The following is an 18,407-nucleotide window of genomic DNA, read 5'->3' as shown; positions in this document are numbered from 1 at the left end:
TTATTTTTTACTTGTAAAATTTTCGCTAGTGAAGCTCTTAATTAGAATTTTCTTTGTCTAAAATTCTAGTTAACGATTCTACTTTTACCGAAAATGCGCGAGAAACACGGATTTTTAGGGTCCGCTCTGAACTCTGCAAAAAATTGATCTATCGATCGACGTAATATTATTACGAGCAGTTAGGTAAGAAGCGGCACTTTGCGCGCACATGCAATTACGCGGAGGGTGATTCCGCTTTGAGCCCTAAAATTGTCCTCCACGCTGTGCATAAACGGGCCGACGGCTAACGAGTTTAAAACTGATGGCTCGAGGGCTGCCTCGGTATACGTATGTCAGCCGAGAATCACGCACGTCCCAAAATTTTCGTTTCTAGTCTCTGTTTGACGATCTCCGAAAATTCAACCAAAGTTCCACAGAAACGAAACCGATCGATTTTATCGAGATAAATCGTTCGTAAGATGCTTCATTTATCACTTTCTCATTTCTCAAGATATGTTGAAGTATTTGAAGTTTCTCGGGTCTTTTATCTTTTAAATATTAAATTTTATAAAGTTTTATTAAAGTACGGCCTGTTACAAAATAATAACTGGACACTTTAAACTGAGAGAAGAAATTAGAAGTTTCCTTACATAAAAAATTTTCCAATAGTCTAATATCAAGTACAACCCCAACACTAAAACGTAAAGTTTCTAAAAGTTTATAATTTTCTTTGGCTTCTATGTGCCTTAATTGGCATTTTCTATAACAAAATAATTCCATCTTCATTTCGTTTAACAATTACACTGAAACAATCAATAAATCTTGTATCATGCGTAACACAATGTTTCCACAGAAATTTCTATTTGCTCGAGATTTTTCAAAATTTCCATCTCCTCAAAATTTTCCAAAATTTCCATAGATTCCATGCAAATTCCCAGTATACCCATAATATTTGCAGAACCCATTTCAAATTGAAATTCCTCGAATACAATGAGAAACGTTGGTATGTACAGCTACAGCGTCAATTGGCGGAAAGAGGTGGCAGCGGTGGTATCTGCTTGAGCGACCAGGAATCCTTGGTCTCGTTCCCGAGAGGCAGCGTGAATGGAGCCGCGACACCGGGCGCCGGAAGTAGCAGCGGTGGCGGTGGTTGTGGTATCATCCCTCATATGAATTCTCAACCGCCATTAGGCAGCACAGAGCTAGGAGTGACCGTTGGGAACGTCGGCAATGCGGCAGGTGCTGGCTCTTCCGGTGGACAGGCGGGCGATCGCGGAAGTTGCAGCGCGGACAGCGGTGTTCGAGGATCTAGCGACAGGGAAAGCGGTGGCGCAACCAGCGTGGGCGGAAATCTTTCAGATTCTACTACAGACGGTAAGAGATACGCGTATTTTAGATCTCTTACTATTATTGTTGTATTATTTTATTATTATTATTTTATCATTATTTTATTATTATTGTTGCTTGTTTGCGTATGCACTTTGTCCGATTTTAACGTATAAATGCCAGTTACTGATAAATTATGTGTCGTGCGAAGAAGATGTTCAGACAGGGATTGAATGGTTTCGAGGGAGACACAACTAAGTGTAATTAGATTTTCTACAGATGGACGCGTAGAGGTCAGATGGACGTAACATACGTTTTCTTAAATAGAATCATATAAGTTTCAATGTATTGACGATTGTAAATTCGTCTTGACATTTTATGTAAAAAATTATTATCCTTATTCACGTTGAAAAACTAATACTTTGGTAGATACTTCAGATTTTGTAAAACTTATCATATAAAAGGACAAGAGAAACATATACAAAAGTTGTGACTTGCGTCTTCCTTGTGTTTCATATGATAGATTATACGAAATAAAAGTTAAATAGATATTTTTATCTGCTAAACTAATGACTTTTTTATAGAGAATGTCAAGACCGATCGGTTTTGTATTAAAAATTATATGACCCCACTGGAAAACTAATTGTACCGCATTATGTCAATCTTAACACCATTAAATTCCTACCTGAACATATCTTTTTATACAGCAGGTAGTCTATTTCGCATTTATAGATCAAAATTGGATACACCGTATACTGTTCATTTACCGCAACCATGACATAACTCAAAAATCACGATTCTAGTGGAAACGAGTTTGAATATTCTGAATAGTTTGATGATGATGCAGTAGCAACACAACTGTTTCCACGTGATGAATTTTTTAAATTCACTTATAGGACTCTACCAGTAGAAAGTACAAGAAACAACTATCTTTTCCTACCTCAATAACTCAAAAGCGTAGAAACTTTTAGCTATATTGTTGTCGCAGCAAATGAGCGATATTTAGATGATTGCTTTCTTGGAAGTTAGAGAAGAAGGTTACTGGAAGAGTTATAGTATCTTTTAAATTGCGTGGGTTCATTCGGAATTGAATTTTAATTGTGATGTAGAAATTCAAGAAATTGGAGGTTTTATAGTTGTGTTAAGGCATGGAAGGAGATCCTTTGTGAATTTATTAAGAAGCTTCAAAACTTTGGAACATTCTCATTTATTACTTCTTGTTTTGTTCTTGTTAAAAGCTTGTGAGCGAGGAATAAGTATGGAAATATTTCCTAGTTTTATACGTCAATCTCACCATAAGTTTATACGTCAACATATAGGAAGGACATAAATGATTATGCAAGAAATCCTACATAGCTTTAGAAAGTTATAACTTTAGTATTATGCAGGATTTCCTTTCTATTTAAACTTTGATTAAGAAATTGATTTGAGAACATCATCTGAAGTTTCATGGTAATTTAGCATCAAGACATGGAGAAGATAATTTAGAAAATCACTGTGTGTATAAAAGTATGTTTCAATTTAGAAATGCCTCTCAAAATTTTGCAGAATTTGTTCATTAAATTCCAAAGTATAACAAGTCCATCGAAAAACCAAAATACAATCCTTTTCTTAAAACAAAAATACTCGTAAATTAATCATCAAAATCTGTGCCTCTTAATTCGCATATTTCGTTAAAATCATAGGTATGTAACATACTCGACAATACGAGAAATATAGTTTTTGTACCAAAAGTAACTTTTGGTACTTTCTGCATTATTCATTGCGATCGTGGAAGACTCTCTGCATTGTGATCTACCTCCCCGGTAATGAAGTAGCTTTCCAGTCGTGAAGCTATCTCGCGTATAATACAATCGCCATTATTATTCATCAGAGTGTCGAGTGGTTGGAACGCGATGATTCTTACGCTTAGGTACAACGAGCGGCGAGATTAATCGTCTAGTTAAGGTGCATTACGGTGCATCCGTCGGATCGTCGGTGAGAAAAAAAAAAGAAAAGGAAAAATAAAGAAAAATGAAAGGAAGAATAAACGTACGATAAGCTTCATCAACCGCGAATGCTAATCGAAGGTGGCAGACTAATCGAGCGAATTTCCTTCGTATATTATTCAGCCAATCCCCGTGGCTGCGCATTAAAGCCGATTGATCGATTTGGTTTAGGACAAACACCACGTACGTGCTGTGATCACAATGCATGTGCACGAATTCTGAATTAAACGTTACACGAAATATCCAAGCGCGTTCAATACTTAGCAAATCTTTGTTCGTAGGTAAATTAGAGTAAAATAGTATTTTTTAATTCGTCGGAATAAAACGAAAAAATTCTATTATACGAGGAGTAAAAAGAAAAAACACGATAAGTGTCATATTTTCAATGTAAAGTCCACTTAGGATGACTAAGAATTTTTAATTTTTAATTTTGCACTATAAAATATCGCCAACCAATCTCCTATCACTAAAATTGTGCTTCTATATGATTTCGAAATTAAACATGCAAAATTATCTTCTTAAACATTTCAAAAATGTCGATTTGTTTAATTATGTCTTCGGTCTTTTGGTGAAATTGAATTGAATTGAACGTGCTAGGGTGTACAATCAATTTTCATGTAATATAATACGTTTACCAAAATCTTTAACTTCAGGTCTTCTAAAATAACACCCTGGCCAATGTAAGTATGAAATGCAGTTGACATGTGCAACATAAAGAACAAACAGACAGCGAAGAGACTGTTATGATTCCCAAAATCCTATAGTAAACTTACATAACTCTAAACGTGTGCGAATATTCGTAACCTGTTTCCCGAACCAATCGACTGAACATAGAATTGGTAAATCGAATTTACCAGTGTCAATAACGAGCAGACTTCCCTGTTTATCCAAACTATTTCCAGCCATACAAATTCTGACTCTCGCTGTCAGTACAACGGGCCTTAACGAAACTCATTATAGAAGGAATTTCAATTTCGGTTGACAAATCGATCTCCATCCTGACTCCAAAGAAAAAAAAGAAAAAAAGAAAAAAGAAAAATGAAAAGAACGAAGGAAACTATGAAAATGAATTGAAAATCTAAATCCAATCGTACAACGTCCCTGTCTATTTTTCTCGTTGATTTTATTCCGGGAGAGTAAATACATACGGAGAAGTAACGTCGATCTCGGTGTATCAAACGCAACGAAGAATTTTTTTTTTACTTTATATATTTCCGCGCAGGCACGCCGACAATTACGGTCGAGGGAAGCGGTCTCGACATGGACAGCATCTCCGTGGTTTCCTCCATTGCACCATCCCACATGTACCAGTGTAAGTGTCCAAACATAAATCGTTGATCGTCGTCTCCCGTATCTTCAACGTCGTCCTTCGTTTTATTTTTTTCTTCTCTTTCTCCATTTTTCTTTTTTTTTTTTTATTTATTTATTTTAGACTGGAGGATTCCTGTGCTTCTCTTCTTCTGTGTGTTTCTTTGATTTTCTCTCTTTCTCTGTCTACTATTTCTACTATTACTACTCTGCCGACTGTGTTTCTTTCTATTTTCGATTATTTATTCGGCACTGTTTTACGATTGAATGCCTGCTTCTCGTTGGTCCGTCGAAATCGATCGTTGCTTGTCGTTTGCGAAGTTTTCTTGAGTGTGAGAGATAGGCAAAGTTCGTGTTAGGGGATGGAACTATGTAATTTAGGTGGAAATAGAAATTAATGGAAATTAGTGAATTTGTTTACTAAAATTGGTGATATCGTAGTAAGGAAATTTAAAGTAAATAAAACTTGTGATGAGGTATAGAACGAGATAATATAACGATGAGTGTTGTTATTAAGGGAAATGATTTAATTTCTTTATTAATATTAGTAATATTGCAGTAAAAGATTCTGGATACAGATAATAGGGACAAAATTAAATTGTTTACAGGACGAATGAAGACGTCACAAGAATCTAATTAATTCGTAATTTCAAGTTTGTAATATCATAATAAAAAATTTCTCTTTTGAAAAATTCTGGCAATAAATAAACTTCGTATCAAAGGACGGAATGGAATAATTTCTACAATAAGTAAAAATGTTAAAAACTTTCACTCACAAAGACTACAGAATCAAATAATTATTATGATAATTATAATTATAATTAAAAGCAATTATTCAATTTCTTTTTATAAACTTTGTACTACCAAACTTCTACAAAAGTAACCCCATGTACAACAATATTCTTTTATCCAATTATTCATAATAATTTCGCAGTACGTGGTATGTATATTTGCGTGCATAATCCCTTATTCAGGTGACTGCTTTTGAGAGTAATCGGTCGTCATTGATCGTAGAAATTGCATCTCTGTCGCGGTTTATTCGTTTATTTATCCATTCATCCGAGCACAGACGGTAATTAATATTAAAGGTCCATTATGTCGTGGTTTTGCCCTAACAATCGGCTAATTGTATGTTGTATGGCCGATGCATGCGCATGCACATGTTGGAGCAGTCAGAATCTATTTCATAGTATCCAGATTAGAATGCCCTACGTACACGAATAAGAATTTTTAATTAATACATCACCAAATATATTATCAACAGTATACGTGTTCTTTATTTATGTACAATATTATTTTTCATTAATTCGATTATAGTTTAGTTTCGTTTCTCAACTTCGTTCTATAAACTTCGTCTTATAAACTTGTCGTGACACGAAGTTCGTTATAATCTTGTCAGACCTTCGTCCTGCTTCGACGAACATCTAAGCTCTGAAACACTCTGCATCTCGTCCTCGACGATATAAATCGAAACCAAGCAAGTGTCTACGAAACTTTGACTCTGCTTACGTGCAGAAAATTGTAAGCTGTGTGTTCTTTATGTTGCATCGATTTTTGTGAAGCAAATGCGCTTATCGAAAGAGACCTGTCGAAGGGAAACGACAAATTTTCTTATCAAAGCGAAAGATACGATATATTTTATATTTATCTAAGTATGTCAGAAAAATTTGAGAAAGGAAAATTGATGGATAAAAAGTATGTACGAATCATAGCTTTTAAGTTTGTCTTATGTTCTCATTGATATTATATCTTTCAGCAGCGACCACGCCGAAAGATTGCAGCCCGACATTGTCGCCTCTGAACGCGTTCTCCAGGTCCATGGACAATTCCTCGTTATCGCGATCAGTCGAACAGTTGTCGAGTCCGTTAGAATCAGAACCAAGAAGAAGCAAGCAAAGCACACCTGTCGCGACACCTGCCGCGCATTCACGCTCCTCCGCGACTCGTGGAGGTACTTGGGGTTCTATTTCTAGGTGAGAACTGAATTTATTATACGTAATCCATTCGATAGGATTAACATTACGACGGCCACGTTGACCTTATTTGGGTCACTCCTGCATTTCCATAAAATAATAATAACTCGCAGAAGGTGGCAATTTCTGTTGATTAATGCTACCATTATATTTAATATGGAAATTATTCTGTCAAGTATAATACAATCAGGTGTGTTAGGACAAACGAATATTACAAAGATTCCTATTATAAAATAAGATATAACAAGATATAATAAAACACATATAACGATATAACGACCGCAAAAAAATATTACTGATCAATGCAATTAGGGAAAAATTGCTTACCATTCGCAGATATACGTGCCAGATCGTCTATGCTTTTAATCATTATAGGAAGATTTTCCGTAATTCTCGAATTTACAAGTACACAGAATAATTGTTTTGGTAATTTGAAAATACACAAAATAATTATTTTGATAATTTACAAATACACAATTTTTAAAGTTAAATAAATTAATGTTACGCTTATGTTTTTCATTGCTCTATGTTCTTCCTTTCTTTAATTGCGTGTCATTTTCGATTCGCCAAGAAACGAACGATAAAGCGTTAATTTGGAACCTTAGTACCTCCACAGAAGTGTATAGCATCTTCTTAGCTCAAAAACAGTTTCTTCGTCTCGATTTTCAGAGTGTTTGCCCGTACACGACATCGAAAGGCAGCGAACAACTCGAGCGGTGGAAGCGGAAGTAACGAGGGTTCCGACAGTGTCGATCCTTATAGATCATGGTCGCCTCTCACGGAGGAAGGCTATGCTGAAAAGCTACGTTTACTCAGAGAAGCCGCATCTGTACCTATGGAGAGATGGAGGGCACCTACAGTCTTAGCGTGGTTAGAAGTTGCTCTTGGTATGCCACAATATGGTCCACGATGCGCTGAAAACGTTAAATCGGGAAAGGTACATCATTTCAGACTACTTAATGATGGTATATTAGCTGATAATTTATATCAAAATCCATAAAATCGTAATATTAGAAATATCAATATTTGCTGTTATTAAATCGTTGTATGATTTCATACAGATTTTTATTGAATCATCTGAAATAGGATATTTTATACAGCACTTTGTAAAATTCAGAAACAGTTTTGCATAATTTTGTATTAATCGTCCAATAGGGAGGAACTAATTCTAAATCACTGGATTATTTCCTTGGATATCATTGTACATCTTCTAAATCAGTGACTATAGTTCATACAATTTCTTTTTAATCTTTCTATAAAAAAAATATGCAAAATAATATATTAATGGTATTTTGTCTTCAGTACTAAAAATGATACTTAATCCAGCTATGAAACATTCTTTGTTGAAACTGAAAATTAATATAATGATACCTAGAAATTAATTATATGTTGACGGCCTTTTAATTATTTATATTTGTCTTCCAGAGTATAACAAATGATGAGATCTTATTTGATCGTAATACTTGTCCAGGTTTTACTGGAACTAAGTGACGCAGAATTGGAAGCAGGGTTAGGAGTGGCCCATCCTCTTCATAGAAAGAAGCTCCGTTTAGCTATCGAAGAGCATCGACACCCGAGTCTCGTTCGATATCCGTGTATTGCTCAATTAGGTCACACGTGGGTCAGTTCAGAATGGTTGCCTGACCTTGGACTCGCTCAGTATTCTGAAAGTTTCGCGACCAACATGGTGGACGCACGGATGCTCGATCATCTGAGCAAAAAGGAACTCGAGAAGCTGCTTGGAGTGACCAGGAAGTTTCATCAGGCCAGCATCGTGCACGGAATTCATCTACTCCGAATGTTGAACTACGATCGTCAGGTAATGACATAAAAAGAATATATGATATTTTATGAAATGTTCTATACTTTGTGGCTTATGAAAAATTTTATACTTTATAAAATACTTCAAGAACTCGTCTTTTTCCTTTTTCAATTTTATGAAAAATTGGTGTATTCTTAAGATCTGAAGAATTCAAGAAGTTCTTAGGAGTTTAATAATAAATTTGAACCTTTGAAAATATTATTTATTTAATTTCATAGTTAATTATATTATAATTTGACATTAAAAAAATATATAGAATGCAATTTTCTGTAATAATTTATAATAATAAGCAAAATCTTATGAAAAATAGTAGTCGGCTGGTCTAAACCACTGTGATTCTCAGCAAACAATTGCATTAATTTTAGAAATAAAATTGAGTTAGAAATGGCATTGGGTCAGGATTATTAATTTGTTATTGTTAATTTAAGAGTGTTCACTTAAATAAACACTATAAGGAGGACACTGCACCCTTAATTGTATTCTTACAATAGGCACTCGCAGTTAGAAGACATCAATGCGAACAAATGGACACAGATCCTCTAGTTTGGACAAACCAGAGGTTCATTCGGTGGGCGAGGAATATCGATCTGACCGAATATGCTGAGAATTTAAAAGGTAACTGGAAAATTTAATTCTCTAAGCAAATATTCAAAAGAATCATCAATTTCCAATATTTTTCTCGAATTTGCATTTTTGTTCCAAACCATACAAACTCTTCATTTATAAAACTAAAGAATTCTTCTTAAAAACACAGTAATATTCAATTTGTGATGTAAATTTAAGTACTTGTAATAATCATTCATCTCAAAGGATAGTGAGATACAATGTTATCATTTGTAATGCAGATTCAGGTGTGCATGGCGCTCTGGTCGTGCTAGAACCATCTTTCACCGGCGACACCATGGCTACAGCTTTGGGTATACCACCAGCTAAACAGATGATCAGACGACACCTCACCGCCGAGCTCGAAGCCCTCGTCGTTCCAGCAAGGTACTCAGTCTACTATCATCCAGAGGCCACATTGGACAACGCTCACTAATCGACATAAACGTCGTTCCTCGTTCGACAAACGAGATCGACGTTGCTAACACGATTCATTCTCGTTCTTCGAGCTTTCATTTTTACTAACTCTTTCCTCCACGGGGGTATTCTAGGATTAGTATCACGCTAACAATAAAAAAAGATTACACCACGTCGTCACCCACACCATTCAAATAATCTGACGATTTTGCCAGTGAATGAATATTAATCAAGTAATCTCAAAAAGCAAGAAACATAAGATGTAAGATTTTAGAAATTCTTGAGATGCTGCTGCGGTGCTCTTTTATACTCTCTTTCGGAATCGAGCTAACGTTTCAAGCAGACAGCTTCGACAATTTAATATCACAGCTTGTCGGTATATTTTAGGAGAAAAGTCGCTTCGTAGCGATAATTACAACGCATCAATTAAACAAAATTTCGCTTGTGGTAAAAAATGAACGATAGAGTAGAGAATTTTGTGGATCGTTTTCTACCGTGATCTAGTTAAAAAAAAAAAAGAACAAAAAAATATCGTACTTTAGGAATTATCGCTGAAATATTGTCAATTATCTACACGAAATCGTACACGTTTATATGCATAGAGACGATCAAAACGCGAGTATGTTATTTCTCTAGTCTTGACAGATTTTACAATGGTTGAGAGAACACGTTCGTTAATCATTGAAATTCGCGCGATAGATATGTGTTTTGCAAAGTAACGTTAGCTTTAAAGAAACGTTGTTATTATATACGAAAGTCGAACTCGATAGGCCTCACATTTTTCAGGGTTTCTACCAATTTAGTCTATTCGTTGATCACGTTCGGACGGATATTGTAGTTTAGCCAATACGATATTCCCGATCTCGAGGATTGTACATAATAATGGCCGAGCTTAATGGAGTAATTTGCATTGATATTATTAGAATCGGTATCAAGGTTTCCGCTTCCATCGAAGCATTTTTTAATAGAACGGAATACTATTATTGGGATATTGTAAATAGTTGAGTGTTTGAGCAAAGAATTATTTACAAATCAGTAGTAGTAACGCAGCGGTGTGCACAAGAAAATTAGGATTAAGATAAGACTTTATTAATTTGGACTTTACTAATTTGGAATATTTATAGAGCAAAATTCAATTTCTTAAAAAAAATATACAGAGATATTCTAAAAATTAGGTCAAGCTACAAATCTTATATAGCTTTCACAAATCAATGATGATTATAATTATTACTATTTCTATTTAAAAAGAAGTTAAAAATTCAGCATTATATCTTATATTCTTAGAAATAAATCACGGCTTGTTCCAATTTTTAGAATCACCCTGTACAACCTAGAATAAGATAATTGTTCATTCTGACAGACTTGACATATTTGGACGCCATACATATCATAAATACCTTAGGAAATTCAAATAGGAGACGATGCACTGACATTACGATGCTAAGAACACACGATAAGATAAAAGAGAGAGAGAGAGAGAGAGAGAGAGGGAGAGAGAGAGAGAGAGAAAGAAAAGAGCTATATAAAGAGGTAAATGTGCATGCTAGTCTGGGCAATCTCGACCCATCGGCAGAATGGTCCCATTGAAATGGACAGAGTCGAGATCGCTTACGACTGGTGCCTAGTATGTAAGTACTCATCCGTAATACACACGCCATACTTGGATATATCGGGAATACACACACGTATATACAGTACAGTACAATCTCGACATAATGTACATATACAAACATATGCAGTATACTCGATGGAATTTCTTCTTATTGATATAACATTGTACTCGGCACCGCAGCGATTCGCTGGGTCTGCAGTCCACTCGATCGCGGATCCATCGGTAATGTCTCTCATAGCTGAGCCGTAGCCCACAGCTGCTGCCTGCACTGCACTGCGCTATGTACAGCACACGTTAATATTAGTAATTCTGGTGTAATCCCTGGCCAAAGGATTCTATCACAAAATTAGAAAACTCCTTCTAAAGGCATCGAGTTTTCCTCGAGCTTTTTTTAATCTTCTATCAATATATACATTTTCTCTATTTAATTGTCACATTTAATTGAATATTAATTTTACAAATTCTTGAAATATATCCGATAAATATATTTTCATGAAAGAAACAATTCAGTTTGTAACTTTTTTAGGAAGGGACTTAAAAGGATGAAAAGATCGAAATTGTCACGGATTACATCAGTATGCATTATGGTTCCTTTCATCTTTTTCTGATTTGCCAACTTTGATATTTACATTTTTGACTGTTCGGTGTTTAATCCAATCGACTGACCAGCAACGCTCGATGCGCCTCGGTCGATCCTACGTGAACGACCCTGCGTATTCTGGCGTCCATTTAAACATATATACATTCTTCTATATCGATGGTGCACAAAATGCTTGTGTATGTATATTTATGTTGTAACTAGATATTCATTATGATACATATCTCGTTCTCTATTGTCGAGCACTTGCAGCGAGCCACTGTTCAATTGCCAAGTATCTACCACGTTGATCACGATATATTTTGTGTGCCAAGACCAGTTTTTCAGTAACTTCATCTGTACCGCGAATAAAACTCCTTTCTCGTATTCCATCGCACCGTTCACACACAGTAAAATTCTCACTTTGAAAGGAACCACCTTGGACCTGGTAAACTTTAACTCGATCGCAACTTTCTTCAATACCAAGTTTCCTCTTTCACAATCAGATGTATTTTCACAGACGTAAACATTTTCTACGAATTTTTCACACGTATCAAAACTTGTTATTTTTCCTCCATTGAATCTTCGAAACGATGCTCCACGTTGTTTAAAATACTTACGTTGATTAATATCTACTGTTAGATTTTAGATGATGGTAATACTTTTATAACTAGATCAGCACTATTAACACGTTCCACGTGGCGAAAAACTTAGAATTTGAATTGCAAAAATTGCTTCCGAATCTCTTAAGTAAATCAAATTCTATTATCAAATTTTTCAAAAGCGTAATGTTCCCATGTTTGAAATATTATAATGCTTTCTCACTACCAACGCGTTTTACATCTCGAAGATGACCTCAAAACAGAACTTTGAAATTGAATGAATAATCGTATCTCAATCCGTCATTACTAGATCTATCTATCTAATATTAAATTCTACAAAAATAAAATAAGATTGTTTGGAATGGCCATAGATTCTTATTATCAGATTCTACAAAGACGATTTCCTAATCAAAAAATGTTTCTACCCTTTACTAACAAAACTCTCTATCTTTTTACATCTACAATATCAAAGATCACAAACAATCCACGTCGCGGAACGTGTTAAACCACCACATAAACACATCCGTTCCCATAGAAAACCTGAAATTTGCTTCACACCCTTTTCTCGCATGAACGTACTAAAAGAGAAAAAGAATAAGAAAGAGATACAGATGTAAAGATAAAATTAAAAGATGAGGAGAGAGGTTCGCTGCAAAACGTGCCGAACGTGTGTGTGTCCGCGGTGTCGCCAAAGGTGTGTGCATATAAGCGGTCAGGATGCGTGTACGCAGAAAGGCGTGCATGTAGCGTGGTGTGCGTGTGTGTAGAAGTCAGCTGGAGGTGGTCCCGAGGAACAGCACCAGCGGGGGTCGTCCGATGAGCACAGTGAGCGCGGGTGGTAGCCTCGGTCGTGGAAGCAGGGCGCTACATCTTCAGCATCATCAGAGCTCCCTGTCCGCCCTGCACATGACGACCAATCACTCGGGCACGGTCGATAGACGCAGATCCAGCCTCAGGGTAACGTACCGTATAGATTCAAAAAGACACACCTGGTCCATTCACTACTGCACCGGGAACTCGGTGGTATTTCTAATTTCTTTGCCCTTGTATTCTTCCTCGAGCTGGTGCAGAACACGATTCGTTCTTCGCAGATCGCTTGTCGCGATATTTTATTACATATCACTCTTGACTATTAAAAGTTAGTGAATTCCTTCGGGTTTATGTCCTTGGATGAGCAAAGGAGAAATATTGAACGCACCGTGGCAGAAGAAGTTGTCTTATAGATTTTCATACGATATGGAACTATGATAAAGTTCATTTTATTCATTTCACTCATCAGTTTCATGGTTCATACTAATGTAATTAAGTAACTTCTCTTCTGCTTATTATTGATAATCCACTTTTCTCTTTCGTAATTTTAACTCTTCATAAATAATCATAGGAGAGCTTTAGAGTAAATTCGGAAGATTTTGAAAGAATTTCTAATCTCAGAAGAGAGCCGATATTTCAGATAATTTTGAGATATGATTTTCGAATTTTCAGAAATATATTTTCACGATAGATTATGTTCTAAATAAAGAGGAGCTTTTTAAAGTGTAATTAGTACTAAGTATAAGTTTTATGAATCTACTGGAACTATTAAACCATTTAGAACACAGGTAGAAATGTACTCTTTGTAGCAAATATTGTTTCCAGTCAATAATTCAATATATTCTCAAGGTACATAATTTTAAAAGACAGATTGAAAACATAGAAACTGACGAATGGCACAGTGACCTATACTTTCTCCTAGAAATACTTACGTCTAGTAGTAATAGTAGAAACCGCTGACTCGGCGTTGTCTGTCACTGACCATCGCGTTCTATTGAAACTTGGCATATTCAATGTCATATGTAAGAGAGAAATCCGATTGCGTGAATGAGATAACGATAGCGAACCAACAAAAAATGCAGTTCTCTTCGTACAACGTTATCTCAGAAATAGAAAGCCTAAACGGAATGAAACAGAAGGTACTCATATTTTAAAAGCGAAAATTTTTAGTTCCTTACTCTATTGATTTCATTTAACAAGCGCAAAGCAATTTTAGTATTTAACGTCCAAATTCTTTCGAATTTCTATACGCGTTGGTATTTTTGAAGATGTTTTTAGACAAATGCTAAATGTTTTTGGCTATGTTTTAGAGTAATATTATTATTGACCATGTTGTTAACTGTTATGAATGTTTGACAGAGATAATAGATACTACTAATTGCAAAAATCATTATCTCGAAGCTCCAAAGAACCGCGATTAATAAGAAAATTTAATTAACAGCGATCTGCTTTGAAAGATATCGTAGTCACAATCATTAGTCATGGATGACTTTCCTCTACATTCAGTCCTATTAACAAGACTACAATACCTAAATAATAAATTATTTTAAAACGGTATATATATAGAAAGCCATCACTGACTAACATCGTGTTACACAGTTACGCATTTAATGATCATCTGCAGCGGTTGTTCGAATTAACTTTATCGACCACATCTATCATTTAAAACAAGAGTTTACTCTTCATTTATTATCGAATGTAATTCGAGCCACTGCTGATTAAAAATTTTCACTCAAATTTCTAAAATCACGTTAATTTCTCATCGTTTCATTTGTATATACATATATATATATCGAGTTCTTTATTCATTTAATTTCTCATTGGCACGATTGCATGGCATCGCTTAGGTAAGGACGCTCGCGCAGTATTTCCACCAGATAATAAGCCCCTTATACCTTAAGTCTTGATATACCCTCTTTAATAAGTTTAATCCTTATCGAAAGTAGTGTACACTTTGTAGATATAGACACAAAGAAATATCTCAAATTAGTTACATCAAAGAAGCTACGCAACAACGTTTGAACATCATCGTTAACGGCTAAACATCACGCAAACATCAAGCTTCAGTTATTTTATTGGCTACTGTCGGAACATCACGAAACTCGTAACATCAGTAAATTTCGAGGAAAAGGAACATCGTTGTATAATGTTAAATTTCTAGCCGTTCTTCCACGTGAACCAAGGATTAACGGTTTCGAAATGAAGGAAGCAGAAAGTAGAGACTTCTATTCTATAGCTACAAGTGTGACTGAACTTTTCACGCGATAAGGGTTAAAAGCTGTGAGCTATGTGCTTAACCTAACGTTAATCATTCTCCCTGCATCCTGTGGATCGTCGCAGACCTGCAGTCTTCTTTACTTGAAAAAGGTTCGGTATATATGTATATATTTATTATATACGTATATGTATCTAGATCTGTATTAATTCATCGTTTCTTTCGCTACGTCTGTATACATCGATCTATCGTCATAGGGATCCCCAATGATGAGTTTTCAAATCTGATCGAGAGGTTACGTTTATTACAGAGTAAACTCCTTCCAAGTTTCCTCTATAGATCGCTTATGAGTTATGATAAATTGGAAAGATAGGAATTCTAGAAAACTTTGGACAAATTCTTTTTTAATTCCAATTCTAACTTTTTTCGTCTCTTTTTTTTTTTTTTTGAAGGAGATAGTTTTCAAGTTCGCGACTCTAAAGTATTCTCGAGGAAACTTCGAAAGAATAGATCTATGAAGGAATGCGTAAAGGAAACGATGATTGCTCTGTTAGTTTAATCTAAAAGATCAACTCCAATTTCCCATACAATACAAAACCGAATAGTTCGTTCGTTTTTAATGTCTCGTTGCATTTACACATCGAACGACCTTCTGTGATAAGAATTAGAAACTATTTCCATCTGAGATTTGTCACGGAAACGGTAACGAACCAACGCAATCAATCGCAACCTTACACGGTTCCAAATTTTCTAGAAAACGTAGTAGATATTTCATTATTATCTTAGAGCATCCTCCAGAACGACGAGGCATCCTTCGCGGTACTCAGACTCTCCCCGGGATGTCTCCTCGTGAATTATTCATTTCAAATGTCTAGATTTTAGCGAAGTGCCTCACAAACGTCTCTATAATTTGCCAAGTTAAAGAATCTGTTTCACTAGCAACTATCGAACACTCCGCTAAAATGTAGACGATCCTCATGGATCTCGACCTCGACCGCACGGACTTCGAAAATACGGGTAAATGAGTACGAACAGATCATTGATACGATAATCAGAGAATCATTGATACAATAATTTTCTCATACGTTAAATTAATTTTCAATGAAATTCATGGAAAATTTTCGTCGTCGGTCTGACGAGCCCGAGAAACAGAAATTCGTTTCTTCTTTCCGATTCAATACTATATTATTATTCGCCTGGAATTTATCATTGTCTTAGGAAAAAAACGTGAAAAAAGAAAGAAAAAGACTGAGATTCAGGGTACGAGCGCAAATCGTATCGCCTGTAACTGTAGGAATTACGCAAACAGTCCTCTCCCTGTACTTAGTTATTTACTTGTAAAACATGTAAACCCTCGTTGACGATTCTCTCCGTATGATCGCAGCGGATTACTTATTATCACGTTTCATAAGGATCGTGAGAATTCGCGACGTTCGCAAACGATGAGCTTAACATAATCAAATTTAGCTGATTGCCCGATCAAATATATTTTATCATCGTAATTCATCGAACTGTGAGTATATTGCGTGTTTTTACTGTTTTATTAATGGAACGTTCTTTTTTTCAATTCTCTTTGACTTCTCGTTTCTCTGTGTTGGATCACTTATTTCTTAGGAAATTATTAGTACAATTTTAGTTTCGATTAGTATTATTGGACCGTAAGTTACTTATATGGTTATTGAATTCTATTTTATATTCTATGTCTCGTTGAAGGGATTTATCACACGTAGCTTGAAATTGCAAATAATTTAACTCAAAAACCTAATTTTTTTTATCACTTAAGATCCAACGATATCAGTTATGTTTTAAAATTCTAAGATATGCTTTAGAAAATATCCCATAGAAATCTTCAATAATCTACTAATCTAAGTATTGAGAATATCAAAGTGTCAATTAAAACAATGTTTTTCTGAATTTCAATCTCTAATCTCTTTTTCCGTTTCGAGGTAATAACTTTGTTCCTCTTTTTTTTTTTATAAAGAGTTCGATGACTTACGATATAAAATATCGCGATTCCTAATTATTCTCAAATACTAGAAGATTTCCTCTAAAAGGCTGATTGTATCGCCGTCACACTGTAAACACTGTACATAAAGAAGCAACGATCGTTTATCACGTTCTCCTTTTTTCATGTATGTTAACCAGAGTGTCCTGTTTTTAAGAATACGATAATTGTAGTGAATAATCGCATAAAAAAGAGAGAGGAGAATACAAAAACAGGATACGAAAGGCAGAAAGTGCGGACGTTCGATTTTTAGCTATCTAAAACACTGATTATAACAATGACGAGCCATTGTGTAAATATAAACTGATGATTTCAATGTGGAATTCACAATGTGGGTTCTTAATCCGCCTTGTTTCGTCCTTTACTAGTTGTCGTGGAAGAGCTCACAGGTATGCGGCCATAACTTACTTGCGTATATCATGATAGATAATCATTTTTCTTTTGATATTCATTTTTCTTACAATACCTTACGAACTATCTCGTAGTCGTCATTACTAATTTTATGTTGGGCCCCTTTCATAGATTAGATGAAGAATGTAATTACGTCGAAATTGGCTAATCAGGATTTAACAAATATGATACAAGTCATCAAAATCCTATTGACCCTTTCGCTGTTATGGATAACTGCAATTATACATGTTAAATCTTTTTACTGTGTACTATGGATATAGAAATTCGATCAAATCCACGATATTTCACATGCAAATTTTTGTAATGTAAGTTACATACAGTTGCTTTTACACGGTGATGAGTTTTACCATGTAAAAAAACCCTTGAAGAAAGTCGTAAAATAATTGATCTGCAACAAAGTATGAAACTTGTTTTAAGGAAAATCAAGATAATATTTCCTTAAAAAATTGACATTTTATTCATCGTTATTCTTTGTTACATTACAACAAAACATTTTCTTATTACTATGAAGAAATCATTTTCGTCGCTCGAAATATCCTTCGCCTGGCCGTTCTGTATCAGTTGAAATGACGTATGGTTTGTTTTTTCTCTTAACAATTCTTTACAACAAGCCATACAAGATCTCAAATCCCTTTAAAATCGTGTAAAGCTTTCGAGATTGGTATCATTTACAGTGGAATAATGAAACGTATTAAAAAATCGCTTAACTGTAACCAGAGCGCGTTGAAAAAGAAGTACCGTTTAAAACGAGCATCAGGT

The 18,407-nt window shown here is 35.1% G+C and overlaps 1 protein-coding gene across 19 annotated transcripts in view; it reads left to right on the top strand.

Annotated features, from left to right (window-relative positions):
* LOC122574770 (kazrin-A) overlaps nt 1-18,407 on the top strand; it is a 139,122-nt gene that overhangs the window by 114,576 nt on the left and 6,139 nt on the right. For 10 of the 19 annotated variants that reach the window (XR_006319179.1, XM_043742748.1, XM_043742756.1 and 7 more), the window contains 10 exons: nt 993-1,353; nt 4,516-4,605; nt 6,358-6,574; nt 7,244-7,511; nt 8,046-8,393; nt 8,888-9,011; nt 9,242-9,386; nt 12,975-13,164; nt 15,358-15,384; nt 17,606-17,626. Coding sequence is in view for 18 of the 19 variants with exons in the window: in XM_043742748.1 (XP_043598683.1) it covers nt 993-1,353; nt 4,516-4,605; nt 6,358-6,574; nt 7,244-7,511; nt 8,046-8,393; nt 8,888-9,011; nt 9,242-9,386; nt 12,975-13,164; nt 15,358-15,384; nt 17,606-17,626 (1,791 nt within the window). In the remaining variant the exon portion in view is untranslated. The remainder of the gene's footprint in view (nt 1-992; nt 1,354-4,515; nt 4,606-6,357; nt 6,575-7,243; nt 7,512-8,045; nt 8,394-8,887; nt 9,012-9,241; nt 9,387-12,974; nt 13,165-15,357; nt 15,385-17,605; nt 17,627-18,407) is intronic. The other 9 variants (XM_043742750.1, XM_043742755.1, XM_043742754.1 and 6 more) reach the window with 9 other exon arrangements.

Source organism: Bombus pyrosoma, linkage group LG14 (genome assembly GCF_014825855.1).
Source record: "Bombus pyrosoma isolate SC7728 linkage group LG14, ASM1482585v1, whole genome shotgun sequence".
Classification (NCBI taxonomy): Eukaryota; Metazoa; Arthropoda; class Insecta; order Hymenoptera; family Apidae; genus Bombus; species Bombus pyrosoma.
This window is presented reverse-complemented; position numbering and strand designations above follow the sequence as displayed.